Source organism: Elgaria multicarinata, chromosome 10 (assembly GCF_023053635.1).
Source record: "Elgaria multicarinata webbii isolate HBS135686 ecotype San Diego chromosome 10, rElgMul1.1.pri, whole genome shotgun sequence".
Taxonomy (NCBI): Eukaryota; Metazoa; Chordata; class Lepidosauria; order Squamata; family Anguidae; genus Elgaria; species Elgaria multicarinata.
This window is the reverse complement of record NC_086180.1, coordinates 88,998,028-89,012,811: the sequence shown is the minus strand read 5'-3', so window position 1 is coordinate 89,012,811 and position 14,784 is coordinate 88,998,028. Positions and strand designations below refer to the sequence as shown.

Below are 14,784 nucleotides of genomic sequence, written 5' to 3'. Positions count from 1 at the left end.
TCTGGAGAATGAAGGTTGTAGGCTACACTTGTTTAACAGTTCCCTATGGCAACCAAGGTTTATCTTCTATTGGTTTTGCGGTTGGCTGCTTTTGCTTCTGCATAGCTAACTACTTTTGGCTTGGAGAATAAAAATGATTTATTCTGGCTAGCAGCAGAATTTTTCCTCAGGATTATGACCAATATGCAGTGGAAGAAAAAGGATGCCATTTATTTGAATAAGTTTAAAATCTTATTTAAAAACATATTAAACAGCATTAACCATTCTAACCACCAAAATTTTTTAACTAAAATAACATGAAGTGCTGTATTTAAAAAGCTGATAATTTCCCATCTTCTGAGTGTATTGTTTGGTCTACGCCAATTCAAAACAATGGTCATTTCAAAATTCATAACATGAAATAGTTGAGAAAATTGTAGATCCACGATTATGTTAACCCTATTTATCTGAATGCCCTCATTAACTGGGTTCACTTTTTATTCCCTGTTTATATAGCCCTACATAAATTATATTCAACTTGTACAACCTTCTCTTTAACCAGATATGGGGTCCTCACCTGATCAAGGGCTGGGAGTCTCCTTCTACACTGAGCTCCATCATCATATCATCCCCTAAATAGGGCTTCAGATCCTCTGAGACTCCTCAAGGTCTCTGACCCTACACCTACCAGGTCCATATCTGGGACATTATCCAAAATCAAGAATGTGACAGTGCCTTCCTTCACAATGTACCTGATGCTCAGATCTACAAGAGTTTATGCTATTATATGTCTGACAGTCTAAACAAGCGGACACTTTGTTGTTTTCACAGCAATAGAATTATATAGCTGTCTCTCTGGAATCCCTTTGAGTCGGGATCAGGTTGGTTGGTTGGAATAATGACGTATTCAATGTATATCCCACATATTTACAGAATACCCGAGGTGGCAATAATAGGGCTTCATTCCCAGATACATAAGAACAATTCATAAGACTGAAAGAACTGGGCATGTTTAGCCTGGAGAAGAGAAGATTGAGGGGAGACATGATAGCACTCTTCATATACTTAAAAGGTTTTCACAAAGGAGGGCCAGAATCTCTTCTGACTGGCTATGAATACAAGGAGGAGCATTAGTAGCTATCACCTGCCTTCTTCTATGTGGTGGAGAAAGAAGAGTGGCCATTGCATATGGTGGGTGTAGTGTTTCTCAAAAACTTCCTGACTTCAGGGGAGACAATGGAGGCCTGCTAAGTAATCCACAAAACTTTATTTAAGCAATAAACATCTCTTCCCACCTGAAGAGAGTCTAATCTCTTGGAACCTTCCCCCTAGGCAAAACTATGCAAACTAAGCGAGACAACTGTTCTTTCAAAGAGAATGGAAAACCTTTTCCCAAAACGCATTAACTTCAGACAGGCTAGTTCTGGCACAATGCGAGCCGGGCCGACTTCCTCTCGCCTTCCTTTCGCTCCACCCATTTTAGCCTGTGGCGCACCCTAGCCTGTCAGCACTCTCTCCTTCAGAAGAAATGTTGGTTTCCCATTGAGTTTGCATGATTTGCCCTTCACGAGAGAAGCTCCAGAGAGAAATCATCACCAGCTGATGAAGAGCCCGTGAGAGCTTTCTCCCCCACTGGTACAGGCTGGCCTGTGTCTGGCGCCGACTCCTCTACTTCACAATCTGATTCTGATTGATCACCTGAAACACCTTCTTTCAAAACAGGGGGAGCAGGGTTAGACATGACAGTGGGAGTGCCTTGGAGGGCCTCCAGTGCACAAAATCTGGTCCTTCTGTTTGCCAGGGACATGTTGTTCTTGCTAGTGTCTCCCTATCCATGAGCTCTGTGGTCATGACTTAGTTCAGCAAGCCAAACCATAATTTCATTGAACATTTGGGATCTTAAGAAGGGGAAAACCATGGATTATGCTAACCATGGTTAACTGTGACATGCTTGTTGGTCTTCACCAAGATCAGTAAGGTTGTTGGGCACTCGTGGTAAGGCCTTCTCAGTGGTGGCTCCTATGCTATAGAATTCCCTCCCAAGAGGGTTTTAAAAACATATCTGTTCACTGGCTTTTATTTGAAAGATTTAATGGTATTTGCTGCTAACGAATATTTTAAAATTGTATTTCATTGGAACTGGCTTTATTTAAAATTGTTTATGTTTAATATGATTTGGTTATTATTTTTGTATTGTTCTTATTCTGTAATGGTTTTGAAAGCCAGCTAAAAAACCTGAATGAATGAATGATTGAAATAATATGTCTGCACTGAGCTTGTACTAATTCTCTTTGGAGTAGGAGAATGTTCTTAAGACTACTGAGTAGTGGAAGGAAGCTTCAGGCATAAACGTTTGTGACGTCCCTCCAGGGAAACTTCAACTTCACACAAACATCACTGACAATTAATGGGAGCTGTGAAAATAGGAATACAGTGCGTAAGAGGTAGAGGGCTGAAGAAAATGGTGCCTGGGAAAAGCCTCACTTGGATATGCTGTGGCTAGTTTAGGGTGAAAGGGAAAGCTAGGGAACCCTCTCTGGCCTATCCTATGTTGAACTTTAGACTGTATACTCCTTGGGCATGTTTTTATTGTCACTCTGTAAAACACCATACACATTAATGGCCCTATACAGGAAAAGGAAAGGAACCTCTCGTGCAAGCACTGAGTCATTACTGACTCTTGGAGGGATGTCAGCTTTCGCTGACGTTTTCTTGGCAGGCCTTATAGCGGGGTGGTTTGCCATTGTCTTCCCCGGCTGTTATTACCTTTCCCCCAGCTTACTGGGTACTCATTTTACTGACCTCGGGAGGATGGAAGGCTGAGTCGACCCCGAGCCAATCAGCTGCTGCCAGTGAAGCTGTTAACTGGTAGAGGCAAACTGTGTGGTTGCTAACTGGCTGCGCCCAGGGTACTAGCTGAAACATCCTCAAACTCCACTGCTGCTTCCAAAGTATAAAGGTGAGGGCAGAAATCCCCCTCTACCCTCACTTGCCTTGCAGTCTGCCTGACAATCTTATGAGTGAACTGTTTCTCTGACGCTGATAATAATAAATGATGATGATGATGATGATGATGAGACAGAAGATCAAGGAGATGTGTTTTGAATATGGATTTAAAATCACGAGCCAGAGCTTTGCCTGCAGGTCTCTCCATGTTTTATCATTATCTTCTAAAAAGCAGCTTTGTCAACCAAGGAGGTATTTTCTCAGGGAAAGGTAACTGGTAGTGAAGCTGCTATTTTCACTCCCATAGAATTCAAGAGAGCAGTTTCTATTCAGCGTTGTATTTACCTGGCCAGAAGAGACCCTAGGGTCGGAACATGTATTTGTAAAGCTAGGACCCAGCAGAAAGGAGCCCAGGTTTGCAGAAAACCTGGTCTGTAAAACGAACAAAAATTCTGGTGCTAGCACTGACAAAACTCAAGAGTCTTCAGGCTAAGGAAGAACTTGTGAGGGCTGTGACAGTAACCTTTTCAAAAATTACTCACAGTAAGCTTACCCTGAGGTAGTTGAGGGTGAAGTTAGTCAGACCCATACGAGTTATATTTTTGGACAGCTGCTCCAGCACCTGAGGGTCTTGTGCCTAGACCAAAACAAATAGACATATGATCATGTGAGAAATAAGTGCAATAGTAAAATTATAAGTCAAGGGCATTTTTTTTTAAATCTTATTTATAAGTAGGCTGCCTGTTTATAAAAAGCATCAGAGAGTTTGTACTGAACATTAGATATTGATTTGCTGAGGATAGGAGAAACCAATGTCTCTTTATTCTAACTGCTAGCTGTATTGATAATGCAAATTATTATTATTATTATTATTATTATTATTATTATTATTATTATTATTATTTCTTACCCACCTCTCCATGTTGATCGAGGCGGGGAACAACAATAAACGCTAAAATACATAAACTGAATTAAAACATAATATACATTGTTAAGCAGAATGTATATTTCCTCCACCTTCTGTGCAATCCTATACATGTCTGTTCATAGAATCATAGAATAGCAGAGTTGGAAGGGGCCTACAAGGCCATCGAGTCCAACCCCCTGCTCAATGCAGGAATCCACCCTAAAGCATCCCTGACAGATGGTTGTCCAGCTGCCTCTTGAAGGCCTCTAGTGTGGGAGAGCCCACAACCTCCCTAGGTAACTGGCTCCATTGTCATACTGCTCTAACAGGAATTTTTTCCTGATGTCCAGCTGGAATCTGGCTTCCTTTAACTTGATCGCATTATTCCGTGTCCTGCACTCTGGGAGGATTGAGAAGAGATCCTGGCCCTCCTCTGTGTGACAACCTTTTAAGTATTTGAAGAGTGCTATCATGTCTCCCATTGAAGTAGGTCAATGGAATTTACTCTTGAGTAAGCATATATGGGACTGCAGCTTTAGATAGCAGAAAGGCAATTGTGCTGATTGCCCTGTTGATGCTAATACTGAGGCTGATTCTTTTTGGTTCTGAAGAATGTCGGGGGTTGGATAATGGCTGGAATAATACAAAAACTCTTATGTGTACTGCAGGGCTCAGAAATAAATCCACACGTGACAAAAACAGTTTGGAAGAGCGCTGAATTAATATATACTGCTCTTTCATGCCCAAATCCTTCACAAGGCAGTTCACAAATAAAACAAACAAACACACAATTACACAAATAAAAAATATCACACAAAATTAAAACCATCCCATACAGCACCAGAATATTTAAAACAGCAGAAGTTTAAAATATTCACACCAACAACTTTATTAAAAGCAGAGTAGAAAAAGTCCATATAAAAGTAACCAATGAGGGTGCTAAACATATATCCCGTGGGAGGGAATTCCAGAAGGAATTCCATGGAGTTACAGCTAAAAAGATCCTGTCTCTTGTACCCACCAACCTAATCTTAATGGTGTATGAGCAGGGCCTCTGTAGGCTTGGATAGGTTCAAAGAGGTGTAGGTGGTCCTTCAAATAAACTTGTTCCAAACTGTTTAGGGCTTTAATTCACATACATCTCGTAGGCCTACTTAGATTAAACCAGTAATTCCCAAACTGTATGCTAAGGCACATCCCTTTTCCACAACAGTGTGCCATGAAAAATAACTAAAATAACTGTGTATCTCTGCCTGATTTTTATCTAACATATTCTAAATAGAAATCCTTATGGGTGTAACAGTGACCTGTGCCTCCAGTTTTAATTTAGTATGCCTCACTTATCTGGGAGACAATGGTTGAAACATTTACATCCATAGATTCTTGTGCAATAGCAGAGTAATTTTATTTTATTTATTTATTTATTACATTTTTATACCACCCAATAGCCGACGCTCTCTGGGCGGTTCACAAAAATTAAAAACCACAAAGAGCATAAAAACAACCAATGTCCATGCTATACCAGTATAGCACCATGTTTAGGATGTTTCACAACCGCAATATATACTTGTTGGGGCAGCACCTTCTAGATCTGGAATGTTATATTCAAAATTTTCTGGACTTTAAAAAAAAAGGCAATTCTGGCTGATTACTTACATGCATGGCTAAAATACTGCGAGGGACCAACTCTCTGTATTGTCTAATGGTAAAGTGCCATGTTTTTATTCTCATAAGGTCATCAAAGGTAAATTCCAAGATAAGACGTCCTTCTGTGCACACCTAGAAGAAGAAATAAAGGGGGCAAATCAACAAACTTCTCTGGGAAACCTTTATAAAATGTAAAATAATAAAAATTCTAAGCAAGCTGATTAAAAATGCAAATATACTTTGCTGCTCAGCTTTACAGGGCAATTGTGTCCCCTCCTGAAGAAAGACGAATTAAGGAAAGCAATTCAATAGGCAGTAGTTGATCAGGCTGTAGAGTTTAAAGCTCTGTGGATTCTAAATTCTATTTATCACATCTCTAAAAATTGCTACTAAATAATAGAACTAATTGGCAGATGCCTAGTTGCTGAACTAGACAATCCTGTATTATTCATGTAATAGACATTATAGACTGGTCTATAACATTTCAATTTGTTTTAATTAGCTATTGGGTTTGCTCTGGCACATTCACATCTGGTAGATGTTCATCTTCTCACTTTTATCCAATTTTACATAGTTGCATTTTTACCCCTTTCCCTTCTCTGTTTTCTGCTTTCCTTTCCTTTTCATCCCCTCCCCCGTTTGGGCTTTACCCCCAGTCCAAGTGCTCAGATATTGCATATCTGGGCCCAGTACAAACTTGTAACGAGCCCTCATCCCAGCCCAATCACTTTGAAAAATGTGGGGACTGATTTCCTTTACCTTCTTTTAGCCCTCAGTGTTTAAACTCTTTACATTCCTGCCTGCCCGATTGGTATTTCTAGTACAGATTCTAGTGAAACTGTCTAGACGTAGACTTGGATATGAGATTCAGGGGCTTATAATACTCAATTCATAGAAGAGGTGAGCATTATGGGGGCCCTGAATTCTTCTTTGACCTGGATTAAAATCCAAGCTGGGGAAGAATTTATAATGTACCAGAACAATAGTCTGTTTATAGATCAGATGTACACACCTAGACAGATTGTAAGATGGAAGAATCACTGATGATTGAAGATAATGTGTTTAAAAAGACTCTAGAGAGTTCAGTGGCTGAACTCTCTAGAGTTCAGTGGCTGCTGGGTCCATTTTGCAAGTGGGAAGGGGACTTTGGCCCTCCACCCAGCACTGCCTTTTCAAAGTGGTTCTAGACTATAATGGTTTTAAAACATCCTCTTAATTATGATGTATATGTTGCCTGAACTGAATAGGGGGAAAAAATCTATACTAAATGGTTTGTTTGTTTTTAAAGTAATGATCCTGGTGAAACTTCTGGCAGTGGCTGTCCAAAATGTTTCTGGCTACCATTAGTCAAGCTATTCAAGTACTAGAGTGAAGCAGGGTAGGCAGAAGGCCTTGTAGAAGGAGGGGTAGACAACAGATGGGCCCAAGAAAGTGTGAGGTAGGGGCCTGGGAAGCAGTGAGCTAGAAAGGAAATGACTGGGATTTGGGAAAGGGTGTGCTCCAAAGGCATGAAGGAAGGCAGGTATAGGTCGTCAGGAAGAGTCAGGGAGCAGAAGGAAAGCTGACAGAGAGAATAGGCAGGTACGGAATGGATTTTTATTTTTTTATAACAGGTAGAAAGCTGTAGCTTCTCATGTTGTAGTGCTCTCTGTCATACCTATGTGTAAAGATCTGCTTATTATGCCTACGTTTGAAGAATACAAACTTCTCACTGACAGATCTTGAATTATTCTAAACCATTAACCCTCTTCCACACCAATGTTGATCGCTGCACATTAGTCCAAATTAAAGAAGAATCTTAAGGAGATTTCCAACAAATGGGTCACGAAACCCTTTGGAGAAGCAAGAGCCACAGTCGTGGGACAGTCAGTGAGATTCTCTCTCTGTGTAGATGTTCAGACTTGGTACAAAGATGAAGGATTATGAAGTCTCAGGTTCTGATTTGATGTTTCAGAATTTTAGCCTTCTTGGGGACTAAAAGGTTTGAGGAGTTTTGCTTTGAGCTCTGTCCTCATGTTCATCAAACTCCACTCCTGACCTTCAAGGCACAGTCATATTCTGTCATCTGACCCACTCATGACCCATGAGGCATCCTTTAGTTCCCAGACTCCATCCCTTGAATGTCAGGGCAACTGGCAACTCTACACAGATGGCTGATGGGACCAGCTGCAAAGGGCTCCCACATCTTTAAAAATTAGAGCTCATGGTGAACAAAAACTGTGTTTGCTTAAATTCCCACTTCTTCTCAATTATTAAACATACAGTAGCCCTATTCAACTTTGTCTCTGGTCAATCTACCACTGGTTTTGTTAAGGTGTTCTCTGCTAATCTTAAGGAAGGTGGTTGCTCTCAGGAATCTGCTCATATCTGCATGATGGCAAGGTACAACAACAGCAATCACAAATAGCTCTCTAAACAGTTAAGCCTAATGATTAGTGGCTGAAATCTTAAGTGCTCTGGATTACATCTTTTATACAGACTAAAAGTCTGTATAAAAAGCACCACACAAAATGCTGCAATTCCTGCATCCAGTGAAGAACTGCATTAAATTAGAAGAACCAGTATGGCTTTTACCAAGAGAATCAGCATGGCTTTTGCCAAGGGAAGTTCAACTTCACCAATCTTTTGGAGTTCTTTGAGAGTGTCAACAAGCATGTATATGGGGGTGATCCAGTAGTTATCTACTTGGACTTTTAAAAATGCTCTCATCAAAGGCTCCTGGGTAATTATAGAGTTGGGTAAAAAAAAAAAAATTAAAATGTCACATATTTTGTTTTATGAAATATTGCAAACCTCCCAGGAGATCTTTAATTGAAGAGGGGTGTAAAAATACATAGAAATATTTTAAATAAATAGGGCCTCAACTGGTTGTGACTAATCAGACAAGAGATCTTGCGATCTCAGTGAAAATGTCAGTTCTGTATGAAGCTGCAGCCAAAAAAGCATTCAGTGTTAAGAATTACAAGGAAAATAAATAAAATAAGGCAGCACATACAATATCAGACAGGTCCACCTGGCACCTGCACTGTACTCTTTTCGTCGCCAGCTGAAGACCTTTTTAGTCTCTCAGTATTTTAACACTTAATTTTAACTTAAGTTTACATTTTACTGTTCTAACTCCATATTTTAATCTTATATCAATTTTTGCTACGTGGTTTTATCCTGGTGGTGCTTTTTATACTGTATTTTGTATTTGTGTTTTTAACCCGTTGGTTGTTTTATTATGGTTTTAATTTTTGTGAACCGCCCAGAGAGCTTCGGCTATTGGGCGGTATAAAAATGTCAGAAATAAATAAATAATTAAATCAGTGTTAGGAATTACAAGGAAAATAAATAAAATAAGGCAGCACATATCATATAAATCTATGATGCAGTGATATTTTAAAACGCTGTGTTGAGTTATGGTTGCCCCATACTGAAAGTACAGAAAAGAATGTTAAACTGATCACACATTCCCAACATGGGAAAATCTAAAGCATTTGAGACCTTTTTAGTTTATAAGTTGGCAACAGAATAGAGTTTATACAATTTGGAATGGGTGTGAAGAAAATGGATAGCAACCATTTTCTCTCTCATAACCCTAGAACTCGGGGTCGCACTATGTAATTGATTGGCAGTGGATACAACAGTCAAAAGTACTTCTTCATATCACACAAACGTCACTACCACAAGATGGCTTTTATATGGATTTTAGACAAATCCATGGAGTCAGTCAATACCTCTTAGCCATGAAATGATAGCTAACCAGAAGCACCAGGTTCAAAGGCAGTAGACCATGTTACTCCACTTCTGAAATCTCTTCATTGGCTTCCAATTCACCTCAGAATCCAATATAAACTTCTCCTGTTGACCTACAAAGCTTTTCACAGTCTAGCTCCTTCCTATCTCTCCTCTCTCATCTCACACTATTGCCCTGCTCGTGCTCTTCGCTCCTCTGATGCCATGTTTCTCGCCTGCCCAAGGGTCTCTACTTCCCTTGCTCGGCTTCATCCATTTTCTTCCACTGCCCCTTACGCCTGGAACGCTCTTCCAGAACATTTGCGAACTACAAGTTCAGTCGCATTTTTTAAAGCTCAGCTAAAAACTTTTCTTTTTTCTAAAGCTTTTAAAACTTGATTTTGATCTGACTTTTATACTGTTAGTTTTACTCTACCCTGTGCCTGTTTGGTGCATTCTCTCCCCCTTCTTATTGTTTTATTATGATTCTATTAGAATGTAAGCCTTTGCGGCAGGGTTTTGCTATTTTATTGTTTTGCTCTGTACAGCACACCATGTACACTGATGGTGTTATATAAATAAATAAATAAATAATAATAATCTCTGAGCACCCGTTTCTGGGGAGCGAATGGGGGAAGGCCATTGCCCCCCTCTTATTTCCTTAGGAAAAGATGTATCACATCAAATATTTAGATGGAAAATTTACTATCATTACTTTTGCTAGGAATTCCTGTAATAAATGTAAACTGCTCCTGCATGCCCTTTGACGGGATGGCAACTGACATGAGAATGCAGTATTATTCAGGCATTAAATAGCTGGAATACCTGCTCTGCAAGAGCAGCTTTAAACTGGCAGTCATGGGATACTAGGTTTGTATACCACTGGTGGTTCTGTGCTAGTGGAAATCACTTCTGTTTATGAATGATGAAGCACTCAATATTTGCTAATACCCCAACTACTGCAGCCACCCCAAAAGCTGTTCTCTGGAATAGTATGGGATATCACACGGAGAGCTGTAGTAGGTAAGACGAATCAATGAATATCACATGCCTCTCCTCTGCAAGTGAAAACATTTTCCAATTGCACAAAGCCATCACTTGATACAACCTATAATATGTTTACATGTCCTCTCTTCTTTGCTTTGGTTCTTTCATGATGACCAGTCTTACATTTGTTTATTTTCTGATGTTCTGATGTGCAGTTTCTGTTTAGAAGTAACATGGCTGATCTCTTTGCAGTTTGAATTCCATTAACAGTTTGTTAGAAGCAACGGATCTTGTGCATTCAGAGACTTTGGTTAAACATAAAAGGTTTGTAAAAAATACATTTTTAAGTTATACACGTACATTTCTGCAGCTGACAGCTTGTTTACATCAGTCTTCCTTTTTACCTCCATTTGACTAGTTTCTCTTATAACTTTTAGTTAGACAAGAAATTTCAGAGGCTCATATATTCTCACTTGAAGGAAAAGTTCTACCGCAATAGCGAAAGTGAACCTCCGTTTCCAGATTCTTTCTTTGATGCTTACGTTATGCTTAGCGGCGGGGCCCAGTACTACTCCACAGCCCACGCTAGCAGATTTAAAAGCGGGGCGGAGGAGCTCTGAGGTTGTGGCATACCTATATTAAAATCAATGGCTGGATCGTGCACATTTCTGGTAACGGAATTTTAAAGGGATTACAGATACAAACTAGAACAATCCACATATAGCTAACAAACATGTTATTTAAAGACATTTAACTTCCTAATTTATAGGGGAAAAACCCAAACTATTTCTTTCATATCAATTAAGATAAAATCTTATTTGAAGCTGGCCTCCTTCCCCCTCCCTCAAGCTGCCGTTCCCATAAAATCCAAAATGAAAAGGTCTCCAATTAAGAAAACATTTTCTGTTGTGCTGAATTCATGTTACCGTACTGTGAGCTCTGACATTTTGTTTCTGTGGTAACCAAAATCAGCTGATTAGTTGGCATGGCAACAGAAAAGATGTAATCCCGGCAGACACACTCTAATCAATGCCCCCAGCACAGATGGTCTCTGGAGGATCAACAAGAAAGAGGCTGGCAGGCATTCAGGAGATCACGTGGCAACTCTAGACTAGGCCAGGGGGAAAAAAGAAAGAAAACTAAAAAAATAACATTTCTCAAACTAACCAGTAGCTTTTTAACCCTTTTCTTGTCTTGGTTCATTGTCAAATACTCTGCAACTTGCACCGTTGGGGCGGGTGGAATAGCCTCACTTTAGCTTATTTTTTATTGCAGAAAATGTAAATCTTACAAAGTAATAAATTCTTCTGTGACCTTCAGTTTTTATTGCTGAGAGTTTCTCATATCTGTCAAAAATTCTTACTTGATCTATGGTTTGTATAAATGCATAAAAGTAATGTGTTTCTTTACTTTTTATAAGACAAAAGAATATAAATTGATCCTTGGTGTTGTGTCCAAGACTGAGACATACACTGTTGAATACACAGGAGGAAAAGTATTTGGCCATTGCACACAGGCTATTATTACAATTTTAACAGTACTGATCTCCATAAAGAATATTTATGTGAAGCTATAAAAAACATAGGAATTACTAATATTAAATGAAATCATTTCTGCCAGTCCATCAGATGTGTAGCACAGGTAAAGCAGTAAAGAGGCAATTGTTTTCTGAAAGGGAAGCAGGGATCACGGGCCATAGAGTGCCCCGTTTTGCCTCTAGTAAACATACTTTGCAGGGGTTTCCAGTGTTTTAGAAGCCCGCGGACCCTGTTTGACTAGAAGTAACTGTGGGGCATAAGAAACGTTGCTTACACTGTGGAAAGCAATGAGAGAGGAAAGGGAATTGTGGACAAATTTTTATGAATGATTTTACACCCCTCAAAAGACACCCCATTTGCAATTCTTTCCAGGGGCTTTGAAAGGGCATATAGAACAAGGATCATTCGCACAGATACTTTGGCAATAAGAATACATTCCCTTTTTCCTAACACCCATTCTGTCTTTGTTTGCCCTTGGTGATGTCAACTGGATATGTAGTGCCATGACACCAACTCTACACCGAACACGTGGGCCTGTTAGCCCAATGCCAGTCAGCTGTGCACCTCCAGTCTCTACCTACTGGCTGGAAGGTAAGAATAGTTCTCACGTTCTGACCAATGAGTAGAGGTTAAGGGCATGGCCAGTTGGCATAAGCCTGCTCCCCTTGACCTAAGTAGTAGAACAATATGGCTTATATGATCTGTTAGGCGGGACGGGGTGGTAAAAAAAAGGAGGAAAAGGTACTAAAAATAGTGTCAAAAGCAGCATTTCAGAACTGCAAATAGAAGAAAAGACCCCAAAGGCACAGAAGTAGGGTTTCTTTTTTGGGGGGGTAAGCCTTCCATATCCCTCAAAAAGTCAGTTTTGACCGTGAATATACCAGGGAATGTGAATGAAAATTCAGCAAACCTATTCAAGCCACTTTCAACTCTATTGAAACCCATTGACTGCTTCCTACACATAGAACAATGGAATTTGAATTGTTCTATGAAGGCAGCCATGGGTGGCTCCTGGTCTTTCATTATTATTATTATTATTATTATTATTATTATTATTATTAACATTTATATACCGCCCCACAGCCGAAGCCCTCATTAGAGGTCGGGTGGTATGAGAGGGTGTGGTTTGCACAGGGGAAATGTAAAAAATAAAATTAAAAATCCACACTAACGCAAGTTGAAACTATCACTTATTTTCATAAATACTATGAAATCTAACATGATGTCCTTCTCTATCAGGAGGTTGCTAAAATCAGCCGCAGCAATTTTCTAAACACTTTGGATTAGAAAGTTCAACAGAAGTCCAATTTAATTTGGTAGCTATTCCCTAAAGAAAAGACAGTATGCTGACCCATTAAACTTAAGTACATCATTATTTTATTATCTTTCATTTATTAATTAGTTAGGTGCTTTTTTGCTCCCGCAGAGAACACAGAAAGCAACATAGAAAGCAAGAATTAAAAAAACTACACTAAGAACTGTAACAAAAAAACCCAAACATCATAGCTATAAAATGCACAAAATATACTCAAACACAACAGAATAATTTAGAAAATTATAATATCATCCCAACAGAAACTAGAAAAGTATTTAAGAATGAAGAGATCTTCTTTGCTGGCAGTAGAGTAGGAAAGAACTGGCATGATGGGTCTCCTGGGAAGAACGTTCCTAAAGAGTACACCCTATTATAGAAACAGTCTTGCCCAAACCATTCTCACTTTAGCAAATGGGGGAACATAAAACAGGGCATCATCTCGTGTCCTCAGGGAACAGGGAGGTCTATATGGAAGTTCTATGCGATATATTGGAGTCAGGCCATTTAGTTAGGGTGACCATATGACCGGATTTGCCTGGATTTGTACGGGGTTTTGAAGACAAATCCGGGAGGGGGAGGGGAAATCCGGATTTTTCTCCAGAAAGCAGCTCTAATGGGAATTAACAAAAATGCTTATAACTCTGTCATTTTTAAAGATAAAAACATGAAACATGGCACGATGGTAGTTCTTAGGAAGGGCTTTAGTCATACCAAATTTGAAACAGATCTGTTCATCCACTGATTTCTTAGGAATTTTTTAAAAATTGAGGTTTTAAAATTATTTTTAAAATCGTCATTTTTAAAGATAAAGAGATGAAACTTCGCACCATGATAGGATTTAGGTAGAGCTTTAGCCACACCAAATTTGAAACAGATACGTTCATCCATTGATTTTTTAGGAATTTTTTTAAAAATTGAGGTTTTAAAAATATTATTTTTTAAACTGTCATTTTTAAAGATAAAGAGCTGAAAGTTGGCACCATGATAGATTTTAGGTAGAGCTTTAGACATACCAAATTTGAAACAGATATGTTCTTCCATTGATTTTTAGGTATTTTTTTAAAATTTGAGAATTTATTTTTTTTTTTAAAAATGTTATTTTTAAAGATAAAGAGATGAAGCTTGGCACCATGATTGCTCTTAACAAGGACTTTAGCTATGCCAAGTTTGAAACAGATCTGTCCATCCATTGAGTTTTAGGATTTTTTTTAAAGTTTGAGGTTTTAAAATTATTATTTTTTAAATGACATTTTTAAAGATAAAGGGCAGAAAGTTGGCACCATGATAGCTCTTAAGGAGAGATTTAGCCTTGCCAAGTTTGAATCAGATCTGTTCATCCATTTTTTTTTAAGGATTTTTTTAAAAGTTCAAAGTTTTAAAATTATTGTGTTTTAAAACTGCTGGAGCCATATCCTTCAAACTCAGGTTGTCAAACCTCCTCTTTGGGGTGTTGTACATTGATCAGTTTCAGCCCTTGGCATTAAGGGGATCTCCAGTCTTTAGGTAAGAAGTCTTGGGCAAGCAGGGCACCTTTCCTGTTGCAGATTTGGTGGGCAGTCGGGTACCTGGAGTTCAGCAGAGGCAAGGCATCCACAAATCAAAATGACATTGAATCTCTCACTTGTTCTTTATTTCAGTGATTTTAACATTAAGATGTTATGTAGAATAGATTTGTCTTAAATGTGTGCTGTAAAATCAGACATGTGACCAAGGCTATGTTCGGGTGGGCATGCCCCCTTAGTGCTGGA

General features: G+C 39.0%; 1 protein-coding gene across 4 annotated transcripts in view; it reads right to left on the bottom strand.

Annotated features, from left to right (window-relative positions):
• Nucleotides 1-14,784, bottom strand: part of LDB2 (LIM domain binding 2) — a 244,393-nt gene that overhangs the window by 31,685 nt on the left and 197,924 nt on the right. For all 4 annotated transcript variants that reach the window (XM_063135582.1, XM_063135584.1, XM_063135583.1 and 1 more), the window contains exons 4-5: nt 5,489-5,611; nt 3,479-3,562 (exon numbers count right to left, since the gene is read on the bottom strand). In XM_063135582.1, coding sequence (XP_062991652.1) covers nt 3,479-3,562; nt 5,489-5,611 — 207 coding nt within the window. The remainder of the gene's footprint in view (nt 1-3,478; nt 3,563-5,488; nt 5,612-14,784) is intronic.